Below are 14,491 nucleotides of genomic sequence, written 5' to 3' on the forward strand. Positions count from 1 at the left end.
AGCCAATGTAGATCTTTTACGACCAGTGTTCTGTGGTCTCGGCGGCCATTCCCAGTCACCAGTCTAGCTGCCGCATTCTGGATTATTTGTAGTTTCCGGGTCACCTTCAAAGGCAGCCCCACTTAGAGCGCATTGCAGTGGTCCAAGCGGGAGATAACTAGAGCATGCACAACTCTGGTGAGACAGTCTGTGGGCAGGTCGGGTCCCAGCCTGCATACCAGATGGAGCTGATAGACAGCTGCCCTGGACACAGAATTGACCTGCGCCTCCATGCACAGCTGTGAGTCCAAAATGCCTTCAGAGGCACAATTACCCCATTCAGGAACAGTCCTCTCTTATTATAATTATGACTGGAACACCCAAAGGCTGGGGCATTTAGGAAATTGGGAGCATCTTGGTAATAAAAGTGAATGTATTGCCTAGAATGTTATTTTTATTCCAATCTATACCGATAGTGGAGCAGGGCACTTTAAACAATGGCAAAAGGACATATCTAAATTTATCTGGCAGGGGGAAAGCCAAGTTAAATATAAGTTACTAATGGATGCCAAGGAAAGAGGTGGATTCTCTTGCCAGATTTAAAGTTATATTATGAGGTGTCCTGCCTCTGCTGGCTTTGTTAATGGATAACGTTAAAGAATTCAGATATATTAGATCTGGAAGGTTATGATAACAGATTTGGATGGCATGCATATGTTTGGTATGAAAAATAAAAGTACATAAGGGATTCCTGAACCATGTAAGAAAATTCATTTATGCTGTATGGGAAAAATATAAAAATATTTTAGAAGGTAAAACTCCATGGTGGTTATCACCATTGGAAGCAATATTAGTTAAAAACACAAACAAACATGAAAGATGAATGGGCAACCTACAAAGAACTGTTAACCGAAGTAGGAAACCAATTAAAGGTGGGGGGGGAATTGAGGATATAAGACATTTATTAACAGATTGGTTACAATACCACCAACTAAACGATCTGTTTAGGTTGGACAAAGGATTGGGTTTCAGAAAAGAGTTGTCAAGGTTTGAAAAGGATTTGTTGGGAAATAATGAGAAACTATTATAAAAAATGCATAAACTATTGTTGGAATGGGAAACTAAAGATGAAAAGGTAAAAGCAGTAATGATTCATTGGGCAAAAGATGTAGGGTATAATATACAACTTGCTGATTGGGAAAGATTATGGAGGGAGGATTTGAAGTTCACGGCATGCTGTACATTGAAAGAAAATTATATGAAAATGATGTACCAATGGTATTTGACTCCCACAAGATTAGCGAATTGTGTACAAAAACACAACCAACATATGTTGGAAGTGTAAAGAGAATGAAGGCACGTTCTACCACATGGGGTGGATGTGCAAAAAGGCTAGAGCATTCTGGGAAATTATATATAATGAACTGGAAAAAAATGTTTAAGATAACATTTGTTTAAAAAAAAACCCGGAAGCTTTTTTAATAGGCATAACAGGAGAAGAAATACAAAAGGACTTTAAAAGACTCGTTATGTATGCAACGACAGCTGCAAGAATGCTTTTTGCCCAGAGATGTGACAAAGAGGAAATGCCAACCAAGAAAGAGTGGAGAGTGAAAATGATGGACTATGCAGAAATGGCGAAAATGACTGGGAAGATCAGACACGCAGATGATTGTAAATTTTAAAAAGAATGGTATAAAATTATAGAGTACATTAAGGAACAATTAAAGATTTAAAGACGCTAGCAGGATTGATTTAGCACTTGTAATTTTTAATAGGTAAAGGATTAAATAAGGATTTAATTAAAGTTGGATATATGTAATTAAATTAAAAAATGTATCTGCGGAAAACCAGAAGGGGGAGGAGGGAAGTCTGGGGGTTCAGGGATTCCCGCAATTGTATAAATATTGTTAAATTTAAGTTTGAATGATGTTAATGATGAAAAACTGAAAATATATTTTTTAAGGGAAAGGTCATTCAGATTGAAATATTTTTTGTGTAAGTTTAGCTGTACTAGACTTTATTAACTGACTAGTGTGATAGTTAATTTTAAATAAAATATTTCTGGAATTGAAATGGCTACACTGTTATGAGAATATAAGTTATGTGAGTCAAGTTTGTGTGTTTTTGGTATAGCACAAATTTACCTTACAATGTTCATTGTTTCAGGTTTGGTCAACGGGCAGAATAAAATCATTGCAATTCTGATGCAGTATTTCCACCCAAAACCTCCTGTGGCTAACCATGGCCTTCTCTGAGGGTGGTCAGCCCCAGAACCTAGCAGAGGGGCTTCTGGGCAGGATCGGCCAAATACTCAGTCTGCTTACTCCACCTAGAGCAGTCTGAAAGGTACTATCTCTACATGCCCAAGAAGGTGGTGGTATTATTTACTGATATCATGTGCTAGGTATACATAATGCCTTATAGCAGGAGAGGGGAACTTTTGTCCTACAGGCCAGTCTTACCCCACCAATGGTCCAATTTGACCCATGAGGTCATTTCCCTCAAATCACACCCACTTGCAAATCAGATGGCATAACTTTAGGGTTTAATCCTGCATTAATACAGGGAACAGGATTAAACAGCCAAGGCATCATCAGCTGATGAGTATAGATAAAAGCCCTTGGCAAAAGCTCTGGTTGAAGCAGCCTGCCCATTGTTAAGCCAATGTTAGTGACAGCAGGGCAGGTTAAGGCTTACATAAGGGTTACATAGGCCAGAAGTGCCTGGAAAGTAGAGCAGGATCTATGAGGATCTCTCACAGCAGAGATCCTGCAGTAGATGGCAAGGCTTTCTGTCTCTCACTTGTCTTAACAAAATTAGCAACAACGTGACTTACCTAATTAGGCTGTAAAAATGAAAAACGATAATCAGGAATGCATTTTCCTGTGAACTCAGCTCAGCTGAAAACAGATGGCCAGGCTTCAGAATGTGCTCAGAAGCAACCTGTCCTTTCATTCTAACTTCATGTCTCTTGAACTTAGCTTTGGGTGGATGTTCTTGTAGTGAAAAATAAAGTTGATCCAAACAAGCCTGAAGTCTACCTTCCCCTGACACAGGCAGCATTGAGAGGCTCTAATTAGACAGTTGGGAGAGTCAAGGAGGGGAATGGGCAAGCTGGTGGAGAACCTCAGGGCTTGGAGTGGGAGACAAATGCCGGCCTCCAGCTCTTTTCACCTGGCCTCCAGGGCTCTTGCCAAGCTATACTTCACACCGGTCCTCCTTTGCAAACTCCCTTGAGCATTTGTACCTGGTTGGAACATATTGTTGAGATAGTGCTTGCTGGCCTGGATAGATAGAGGATATTGAAACCAGTCCTCTGCACAAAGGTAGAATTCAACATTTGTTGGACAGCCCACTTTTGCCTATGCCGCTGCCCACCACCGATACGTAGCGCCCCCACCCCCAGTCATTTGCCTTGAAGGGAATGTGTCCCGTGAGCTAGAAAAGGTTTCCCACCCATTGCCTGAAATTCGGTTACATCTGGAATGGGGTGAAGTAGGAAGGGATGGATTTAAAGGTTGCACCATGCACATGTTCAGGGAGGCAGTCGCTGTGCAGGGAGAGTGGGAGGGTGAAACAAGGGGTTGCCTTTACGACTCAGTATCTGCACAGTAAGGGGTGGGAGAGAGCTGCATTTTTCCCCCTGTCCAGGCACACTGGACGATACCAGAGTCTAGTCTTCTAATATATGCATCAGTTCCTCAGGTTGCCTGTGTGCCTCGTTGCCAAAAGCTGCCTTGTAGAAAGCCACACCAAACAACCCTTTTTATTTTCCTCATTCCTGAAACCTCCAAACCTGGTTGACTTGTCAGGGTGCATTTTGCACATTCCTGCTAGCAAGCCTGAAGGATACGCCTAGTTCAGTCATTGCTGGAAGGACAGAGAACAAGTAGTGAGATCTGACGCAGGCCTCACTTCACCCTGGGATTGCTGCCGAGCTCCAGCATCAGCATGGAGATGGACACCTGGACTGCTGCAGCATGAGCTGTATGGAGGGACAGGAACTCTGCAGGGTGGCTGATAAGAAAGCAGTACGTTGGGGTAAGCAAACCTGGGTAGCTGGAGAAGAAATGCCTTCCCTTAGCCTCCAAATAGGTCTTGTTTTGTAAGAGGGATCCCACTGGAGAGGATGGGGGCAATCCCAATGCATTTGAAGGGCTCAAGTAACAAGATGGAAGGACGTGAGGCCTGTCAATAGCCAAATGGGACTTGCAATGACAAAACGTAATGTTAATCTGTTCAGAGTTCCAGCAGTTCTGTTCAAAAGCCTCTATGCCCTGGTTTTCCACCCCCATCTCTAACAGTCAGTAGTCCACAGTTGATGTGCTTGCTCATACATGACTATTTGGAGGGGGGGGTAAGAGGTGAGTTTTACACACACACACACACACACACACACACACACTTTTTGCAAATGTGGGCTCCCCCAGAGACCTGTCGAAGCATCCTCGTTGTCCACTGGTGCTGCCATTCCTCCCTTTCTCATGACACCAGAACTTGTGGGCATCCAATGAAGCTGATGTGGTGTGGGGATTCAGGACAAAAAGAAAGTGCTTCTTTGGGCAGTGCGTAGTTAAACTACAGAAGTCACTCTCACAGGAGGCAAGGAGGGCCACCAACTTGGATGGCTTTAAGACAGGATTAGACTAAGTTGTGGAGGAGAAGGCTATGCTCCACCTTCACCATTGGAGATTTTATGCTTCTGAATACCAGTTCAACATTACTAGGAATTACAAGGAGGCTGTTTCACTCAGGTCCTGCATACAGGCTTCTCACGGGCATCTCCATGAGAGCAGGATGCTAGACTAGATGGATCATTAGCCCATTCCAACAGGCTCTTCATGTGTTCTTATTTGGGCTATCAGCCTATAACAGCTTGAACACTGGAAGGGGCAATATGCCCCTTGAATACCTGTTGTTGGTGAGTCTGAGCAGAGGAAAGCTGGTGTTGTTTGCGTGTTTTTCATGGACTGCCAGGAGGCATCTGCTTTGCAATGGTGGAGGACTAGATAAATTTAACATGACGGTCCTTTAAATCATATCCTTTGCAGTTTGCAACCCTCCATACTGAATGGCACATACGAGTCACGTACTGAGCGCATGTCATTCAAATAAAATAATAAAAAAATACATAGTTTAATGAAGTTCTGGTGGACTGAAGCTAACTATAATTTCAAGCCTATATGTGTAGGTGCCAACTCCCTGGGGCTCTGGGCGCCCACAAAATTACCCATGAAGGAGCTGGGCACCCACAAATTTCAGTGCCAGGGCCATGCACACTGCATGGCACCCACGGCCCCAGGCACCCTCAGTCACGGGGCCAAGCTGGCACTCCTGACTGCATGCACAGTAATAATTAGTAAATATTATTAATTTTAAAAAAATTAAAAGCACTCTTACCTACCTGGAGAGTCAAACCCTCCACCTACTGGGGGGGGGGAGCAGGTGAACCTGGAGACCTCACCTCTGCCCTGGGATCCAGCAACCTTATATTGTATCCATCTCCTTTAACAAGAAAGGCAATTCTATCTCCCTCATCATCATAGCCAATTTGAAGCAAACAGCCCCCTGCCCCACTCTGTTGAGTAATCTGCTCTTGACTGCACAGGCAGTGTTAGCTTAGAACATAAATAGTGCCAAGTGATACAGCAAAGTTTGGTGATGTGCTCTTTTAGGGTAACACAAAAACTAAGGAAAACGAGATTAAGACCCATCTGAGAAATATGGAAAGCCTTTATTGACTACTGTATATAGGGGTAAAGATCACTGTCTGCCTGCTCCCTACCCTTGATATACTCTAGACTACTCTTCACCTCAAAACTCCTGTAAAGAAAATATAAAGCATAAATAAATTATTGAGATTACCAGTATGTATAATTATTGGACCTATTGATTACCCACCCCTTGCATCTGTTTTGTTTTTAATTTGCAACTTAAAAATAGTTTAATGAAGCACATTTTTTGAGCCAGAACCTATTCTTCCATTACTTTGTTTCTCTTCGTTTTTAGGCACAGACAAAAGTCCCTAGAAATGGAAGAGAGGAAGGACTCCACAAAGCTGAGCAAATGCAAGCAGCCTGTGAAAACAGAGTGGGGAGCCCAGTGTGTGGTGTTTACCTACTTCCAAGGAGACATTAACAGTGTGGTGGATGAGCACTTCTCTAGAGCATTGAGCGCATCCAAAACTCCACAGGATTTGAGCAGAAAGAACAGTGGTGAGGATGCAATTGTACAACATGGTGAGCTTCTCCTCCACATTTTCTGGCTGCTGGTTACTTAACTTACTGCACAGTGACTTATGTAATAATGTTGACTCACTGTGGTCAAGAAACTTGTACAGCCACAGCTGCACTGTGGTTTTCTCCCTCCAAGAATTCTGTGCACTGTAGTTTAGCCATTGCATACACAATTTCCATCAAACTTTAACAAACTACCATGCTACAATGCCCAGAATTCTTTGATAGAGAGAATGTGCTTTGAATGTGCAGTGTGCACACAGCCACCATGATATGGTAGTTTCCAGACAGGGCCGTCTTAAGTGGGTCGGGCGCCCGGGCGCCGTGGTGCGTGGATCGCTCCGGCGCCCCCGCCCTGCCCCGTTTCTTCCTGCGGCTGGTGGGCGGGCGCTGCACGGTTTCCGTGCGGCTTCGCCGTGCAGCACCCCCCTGCCGACCCGGCGCCCCGCGCCACCCAGCCTACCCCTAGAGCCGGCCCTGTTTCCAGACAACCTGCTTACTGAGCAGTCATTCTGACTGCTTTACAGGCAGGTTATACACTGTGGCATCAAAGAAGTGCTACCCTACATTTTCCTGTGTCTTTTCCTGCCCCTTTTTGTGATGGGAGAGGGGGAACAGCTGTCCTCTTTCTCCTCCATTTCATTTATGAATCAATTTGCATGAAGCGATGAGCAATATTATAACTCAAATACAAATACATGAAACAGCCTAAAACAGCCACGGCACATACAAAAGACCAATTCAAATCCATGACAGATACAAACTCAGGAGTGATTGGTAACAACTAGACTTGGTTGGGTGGCCCAGGGTGTATGGGGTCACTGGAGATGGAGTGCTTTGTTTTAGCTTTCTCCTTACCTTCCACTCTTGCGAAGATACTTTGAGGACTTAAGCAATGCAGGTGCTAAAACAGAGGTAGGTTTTTGGTGACCAGACTCCTGTGGTTCTTGGTAGACGTTGCTGGAGGGCATGATTCTGTCTTTCAATAGCTGGGCTTCCTGGAAGCCTTTACACAGGGTAAGGAAAAAGATTTCATGGTTGTGCCCACTGAGTGATGCTTTCCTAGCACATCCTTTAGTCATGAGTATCCTTATGTTTGGGGTGACGTGTGGTCTCTCTGTGTTTTTGGCGGTTGTATTTATTATAAAACAATTTCAAAATGCAATAAAAATGCATTCATTACATCCTCCCTCCCTTTTAATAAACAGAAAGCCACACATCTCCCCAGCAGTGGAACTTCTCGCCACAATGGGCTAAGCCGTACCATGCACCGCCTCCTTTAAACCTATCCAGCTCCGACGATAATGCAGCTGCTGCAGCGACAAGCCCCTATCCTCCTTCTCTTCTCCAGGGCATCACACCACCAGCTACAGAGCTATGGCAGTTGCCTTCAGGGGGCAACCCAAATTTGACTGCAGCTTCAGTGTACCCTCCCTCTATGCCCGACATGCATATGACGCAGGGGTCTGTGTCAGATGGGAAATACGGGTCCCTGCTGGGTCTCTTGCAACAGGAAAGGTGTCCTTCGTCTGTCCAGGAGCCTCTAAGTTCTGGATCTGCTTGTCCTACCAGCTCTGCTAGGTTACAAAATATGAGCCAGAGTTTAACTTCTGGGGGAGGTAAGTAAATATTGGCTTACTTTGATTGTTATAGCTTTTATAAATAGAAAGTGACCAGGAGGGAAGAAGCACTTAAATGAAAAATGCTGGAAGGATATGTTACAACAGCCTATTGATGCTGTTGAATGAATCAGAAACAGATACTTGTTGAATGATTGTGCAATATTGTGATTGTGCAATATGATATCACCACTGAATGACATGATTGTATGATATTATGATTGTATATGATTATATGATATGATTGTATGATTTAATGATATGATTGTATGATAACATGGTTGGATATTATGATTGTATGATATTATGATAAAACATGTAAACAGGATCATTTGTGAGGGCATCTAGTGGGGGAGTTTGAGGGGGAGGCCCGGAGTGCCATCTCACAGTGTACATAGGACCATGGGACATGGTTGGCGAGGGAGCTGCTGCGGTGACCTGCAACACCTGTGCCATGTTTCACTTCCTGCCTGAGAATGTGTGAAACTACACCTGCCCCGAGTGAAAGCTGGTTGCCTGGCTGGAAGAGAGGGTGCATCAAATTGAGGCCCGCTTGTTCACGCTGTTGGTATAGATGAGGAAATTCTCAATAGAGCAACACAGACAGGGTGCTCCTAGGGAGGAGGAAGATTGCCCACTGCAGGAGACAAACGCCTGGAGGAATGTGACACTGACACACAAAACCATAGCTGCCAAGTTCTCCCTTTTTTTAAGGGAAATTCCATTATGCTGAATAGGCTTCCTCGTGAGAAAAGGGAAAACTTGGCAGCTATGCACAGAACCAGAAGTGCCAGTAGCCAGGATGTGTCACTGGAGTTGTAAAATTGATTCCATGCCCTCATCTCAGATTCCGATTCTGGGCCAGAGGAGCAAGCAGGGCCGGCTCTAGGTAGCCCCCCGGTGGCGCGGTGCACTGCCGCGTGGAAACCATGCTGCACCCTGCGAGGGCAGGGGCGCGGAGCGATCTCCGCCCCTCAGTGCCAGGGCGTGCGACCTGCTCGAGACTGTCCTGGGAGCAAGGACAGCAGTTGTACACTTCAGAAAACACAGAGGTGGCTATGGAAGATGCAGTGTACCAATTCCTCCAAAACAACTCCCCAGAAGAGGAAGAGATGTGTGGTGGCAGTAGGGAACTCCCTGCTGAGGAGAACAACAGAGGCTGTGGGGTGGTAACAGGATGTCCTGGAAGGTTCATGATGCGACAGAGAAGTTGCCAAGCCTTATAAAGTTCACTGACCACAACCCCTTCCTTTTGATTCATGCGGGTACAAATGACCAGACACAGCCTTCCATGTATAGCAAGGGGCTATGAGACTCTGGTTGGGAAGCAGAAGGGCCTTGGGCCACAGGTGGTTTTTTCATCACTGCTTCCTGCTGAAGGTCATGGCCCAGGAAGAGAGGAAAATACTGGAAGTAAACCATTGGCTACACAAGTGGTGTCATTAGGAAGAGTTTGGCTTCTTGGGCCATTCTTTCTTGGACCATTTCATTTTCCATAAAGTAGGAGAAGCAACAAGAGGATCAGCCATTTTAGATCTGGTCCTAACCAATTGTGATGACCTGGTTAGTGGGGTAAAAGTGGCAGGATCATTAGGTGGGAGTGATCATGCTCTTCTGGAGTTTATTATACAGTGGAAAGGAGCAACCAAGCATACTAAGACTCAAATCCTAGACTTTAAGAAAGCCGACTTCAGAAAACTTAGGGAAACGCTGGGTGAAATACCATGGACAGCAGTACTAAAAGGGAAGGGTGTTAATGATGGTTGGGAGTTTGTTAAAAGAGAGATATTAAAAGCACAACTTTTAAAGGCAAAACCAATGAGTCGGAAACATGGAAGGTGCCTAAAGAAGCCAGGGTGGCTAGCTAAAGAACTTTTAACTGAGTTAATATTTAAAAGGGATATTTACAAAAAATAGAAAAAGGGGGAAACCACCAGAGAGGAATTCAAACAAATAGCCAGCACGTGTAGAGACAAAGTCAGAAAAGCTAAAGCACAGAAGGAACTCAGGCTTGCTAGAGAGGTTAAAAACAACAAAAAGGGCTTTTATGGGTATGTCCGTAGCAAAAGGAAAAACAAGGAAACAATGGGGTCACTTAGAGGAGAAGATGGTGAAATGCGAACAGGGGACAGAGAGAGGGCAGAACTCCCCAATGCCTTCTTTGCCTCAGTCTTCTCCAAAAAATAAAACAATGCCTGACCTGAAGAATATGGAGCAGATGATTCAGCAGGAGAAACACAGCCCCGAACAAGTAAGGAGGTAGTACAAGAATACTTGGCTAGTTTAGATGTATTCAAGTCTCCAGGGTCAGATGAACTACATCCAAAAGTATTAAAAGAACTGGCAGAGGTAATTTCAGAACCATTGGCAGTAATCTTTGAGAATTCCTGGAGAACAGGCAAAAGTCCCAGCAGATTGGAGGAGGGCAAATGTTGTCCCTATTTTCAAAAGGGGGGAAAGAGAGGACCCAAACAATTACCGCCCAGTCAGCCTGACCTCAATACCAGGAAAGATTCTAGAGCAGATCATTAAGCAAACGGTCTGTGAGCACCTAGAAAGAAACGCTGTGATCACTAAAAGTCAGCATGGGTTTCTGAAAAATAGGTCATGTCAGACTAATCTGATCTCATTTTTTGACAGGATTACAAGTCTGATAGATGAAGGGAACGCTGTGGATGTTGCCTATCTTGATTTCAGCAAGGCCTTTGACAAGGTGCCCCATGATATTCTTGTAAAGAAGCTGGTAAAATGCAGGCTAGACAATGCTACCATTAAGTGGATTTGTAACTGGCTGGCTGACCGAACCCAAAGGGTGCTCATCAATGGCTCCTCCTCATCCTGGAAAGAAGTGACTAGTGGGGTGCCACAGGGTTCTGTCTTGGGCCCAGTCTTATTCAACATCTTGATCAATGACTTGGATGATGGGCTTGAGGGCATCCTGAGCAAGTTTGCAGATGACACCAAATTGGGAGGGGTGGCTAATACCCCAGAGGACAGGATCACACTTCAAAATGACCGTGTATGCTCTTCCTTCATAATTTCCCCTTTCTTCCATTTCTTAGACATACCCTTCTTATATCTCAGCTCACCTGTAAGCTCCTTATGCAGCAACACTGCTTTCTTTAGATGCCTCCCACTTCTTTTTTGTAGGAATTGTCTGCTTTTGTGCCTTCAATATTTCACCTTTAAGAAACTCCCATCCATTTTGGACTGCCTTTTCTTTGAGTATTTCTGACCATGGAATCTCACCCAGTATTTCCTGAAGCTTTTCAAAATCAACCTTCTTAAAGTCCAGGGTGCATGCCCAAGTACACTCAGCTTTCCCTTGCCTCTGTGAAACCCAAGAGGACATGATCATTTCCTCCAAAGTTTCTGAGGACTTCCACTTTGTCCATCAGTTCCTTCCTGTTGGTGAAGACCAAGTCCAAGATAGATGATCTGCTTGTTGCTTCTTCCACCTTCTGGGAAATGAAATGGTCAGTGAGGCACATAGCTGTCAAGTTCTCCCTTTTTTTAAGGGAAATTCCCTTATGCTGAATAGGCTTCCTCGCGAGAAAAGGGAAAACTTGACAGCTATGGTGAGGCAATTGAGGAATTTGTTGGACCTTACATTCTTGGCAGAGTTTGAGTTCCACATATAGTAGTTGAAGGGTAGTTGAAGTCTCCCTTGACTACTATATCCCGTACTGTTTGTGTGGTACATTTATGAACATTTATTATATATGTGTGACCTCAAAATTCTTATAACAATAGCATTAAATGTTTTCTCTTTTGCTCTGGGGCTGGTGTGGGGAACCTGGTGGAACGGCAACATTGGCTCGTGTGAGTTGTCCTTCAGTAGCATCTGGAAGGCCAAAAGTTTTCCTACACATAATCGAACTGATTAGTTTATTGAACAGCATGGGCCTAATTATTATTACTTAATTAATTTTTAAAATCATCGAAACTTTATCAGACAAGAAGCACATTAACAACAAACTTGACATACACAACAAAACCCAACCGTGAACTTAGTTCTCACACTGTAAGTTGCTACAGAGAGAGAAAAAACGAGCAAACAGAGGACATAAGTAACTTACTTAGTTACTTACTTAGTCATAAGTACTGTAAATGAAATGCAGAGGTTCCATCAGCCCTCCCTTGTCTCCTGCCCCGAATATCCTCCTCTTTAAGATATTTCCGCACTAATATCCTCCCTATTTTTCAGGTATCCCTGAAAATGACAGGAGAAGAGATCTCTACTTTTAGAAAATGGACACTTGTTTCTGGCACAGAGGAATCTCCTGTGTGGACATTTTTTAAAACAACAACAACAACAGCAGCAGCAACCTGCCACTGTGATGAAGAGGAGGACACCAGTGACCCCCACCTCCAACCTTCGTTTGCAGACCTTTCTGTGCTCCTTTGAAAATATATATACTGGGTGTGGGGAATCTTCAGCTTTCCAGATGTTGCTGGACTATAGCTCATATAATCAGTGGCCTTTGTCCAGGCTTGCTGGACTGATGGGAGTTGTAGTTCGGCAACACCTGGAAAGCCAAAGGTTCCCTCCCCCCACTACACCTGGTCTATATACAAGGACATGCTACCACTTACACCATGTTTGTCCGTCCCATCCCCCCCTTCTGCTTGCCTTTTCAACAACCCTAATTCTGCATGCTTAGCACATGGGGACTCTTTCCATCTGGAAGACCCCCAGATCCTACTTTTCACACCAGCTGAAGCTTGCCATCAACTTCCAGAGTGAGAAGAGAAGCACCAGCTGTGGTGGAGGTGCATGGCTGCAGGTGTAAAAACTCTACGGGTCCTTAGGGATCCGTAGGGATCATTGTGCCAGTCTGGATTCTCTAATATCTGATATGTGGGTATTCATGTGAAAATTATTTGTTTTCCTGAAGAACATTCTCAGTTCACCCTGCTATAGATCCCTCAGCTCCCACTCTTCTCTAAAGGAGGAAAATTTAATAATAATAAAAAAGATTATGTGACTGGAAGAAGTAAAAGGAGGGGGAAACACAGCAGTTTTCTTGTTAAATGCTTAGAAGCAATGCATCTGCAGGCCCTTATTGAAAGGCAGAACTTGCACACTGATGCAACACTGCCTAAGAACCTGGGTTTTCTCGCTTTCAGAACCAAGAGTTGTTTTTGCAACAGAAATCACAACTGCCTGTTTCCATCTCTGCTTTACTAGAAGGGAGAGAGAGGGAGTAATCATGTTCTTTTCCCACTTTAAAAACCAGCACGAGCAGAAAATGCTATTTCTGCAGGTATCCATTGAGGATGGAAAAAGTCACTAGTGTGTTCTCTGGGACACTGAGATGTTGTCACACTTGCAGATGCTTTCATTCCTTTGGGCTCTGTATATTTCTCTCTTACTCTGGAAGACTTGGTGAAACATTAGATTGTACTGAGTTGCCACCATCTGGTGCTGCAGATATATATATATATCTAGCTTCTGCTCCTCCCCAAAATTAAAATATGGCACTTGTTGTACTGTCAGCTCCCGTCTGAGATAAACTGGCAGTCACCACGTTCTGAGTTGCTTAAAGCCTGGATGAACTGCAGCATCTAAATCGAAAGAGAATTCCATGCATTGATTTATGAGCATCCTTCTCTCTGAAGTAAGCTGTCCTGCTTACATCTGCACCAGCAGTAGCCAACTTCAAGGGCAGAGCTAGAGGTGTGTGACCGGTTTGGTTACACTGGGCATGGAGCTTCTGGGGTGCAGCAGAAGGCCCACAACTATGAAGTTCAATGGAAGACAAGAGGCAGGTGTGTGTGTGTGTGGCGTCGCTCAGGGCACCACTGAGATTTGAGATGCCAAGGTCTACTACTGGCGGTCTCTTCAGCAAGTGTGCCAAAGAGCCACACCTAAAGGATGAGTCAGATTCAGCACTTCAGATCAACCCCTATCCAAAGCAGGAAAATACTGGGCTGACCTGACCCAACCTGGATCTGGGATCTGATTTGATTTGGGGACCATCCCTAATGCCTATTTGGGGATTTAAACCCCTAATTAAATATGTGGTCAGGAGCAGATGGGAGAAGGAGACACTGCATTTAATGTTGTGGGTCTTGCTTCTGTGGTGTGTTCCCTGCAAGGAACCACTGATGAAGTAGACCCAGACAGAGGACGCACAGTCCTATGGAGCAGGAAGTGTGCCTGGATTATTGTAAATCTGGTAGCTCTCTCCCCACCCTCATTTTGTGACAAGACTCTTACATTGTAGATTGACTAAACAAGCACTTGTTTCCTTTAAATCTGTGTACAGAGCTTATTATGCATGCACTTGCTTAAATAAAACGCACCATTATGTTTATGAATATATATGTGTACCCACCAACTTGCTTCATGCATTAGGCAGGGGGTTTTTTTGGCCAAGAAAAACATGGTCCACAATAAGGCAGATTGTTCTTCATGGCATCAGAGGGACAGTTTGGTAATTTTAGGGAAGCTTTCTCGAACCTGGTGCCCTCCAGATGTTGCTGTATTTCAGCTCCCTTCAGCCCCAGCCAGCATGGCCAAAGATGATGGAATCTGTAGCCCAGCTACCTGCTTCCCCAGCCCTGACTTAAAGGGATGCCTTTGAACAAAAAAAGTTTCTCAAAATTGGATTACCAAACTATAGTTTGAAATATTTCAAAGTGCAGCAG

The 14,491-nt window shown here is 44.3% G+C and overlaps 1 protein-coding gene across 2 annotated transcripts; it reads left to right on the forward strand.

The window, feature by feature from the left end:
• The first annotated feature begins 3,844 nt into the window (after window positions 1-3,844).
• VGLL1 (vestigial like family member 1) lies at window positions 3,845-14,163 on the forward strand. Of its 2 annotated transcripts, none has more exons than XM_088665155.1 (4): window positions 3,845-4,023; window positions 5,992-6,221; window positions 7,427-7,837; window positions 12,045-14,163. In XM_088665155.1, exons 2-4 carry the CDS (start codon window positions 6,014-6,016, stop codon window positions 12,083-12,085), a joined length of 660 nt encoding a protein of 219 aa, XP_088521281.1. In that variant the 5' UTR covers window positions 3,845-4,023; window positions 5,992-6,013; the 3' UTR covers window positions 12,086-14,163. The 2 variants fall into 2 exon arrangements, with proteins under 2 accessions (XP_088521281.1, XP_088521282.1); XM_088665156.1 differs by having other exon boundaries at window positions 3,885-4,023; window positions 5,992-6,197; window positions 12,045-12,235.
• The last annotated feature ends 328 nt before the right edge of the window (window positions 14,164-14,491 follow it).

This window comes from Zootoca vivipara, chromosome Z2 (genome assembly GCF_965207765.1).
Source record: "Zootoca vivipara chromosome Z2, rZooViv2.hap1.1, whole genome shotgun sequence".
NCBI lineage: Eukaryota > Metazoa > Chordata > Lepidosauria > Squamata > Lacertidae > Zootoca > Zootoca vivipara.

Excerpts from the sequence above, each read along its gene's own strand:
- VGLL1 (XM_088665155.1), top strand. The coding sequence starts at position 6,014 with ATGGAAGAGAGGAAGGACTCCACAAAGCTGAGCAAATGCAAGCAGCCT. Across the intron at positions 6,222-7,426 it reads GGATGCAATTGTACAACATG|AAAGCCACACATCTCCCCAG; the intron begins GTGAGCTTCTCC and ends TTTAATAAACAG. Across the intron at positions 7,838-12,044 it reads GAGTTTAACTTCTGGGGGAG|GTATCCCTGAAAATGACAGG; the intron begins GTAAGTAAATAT and ends CCTATTTTTCAG.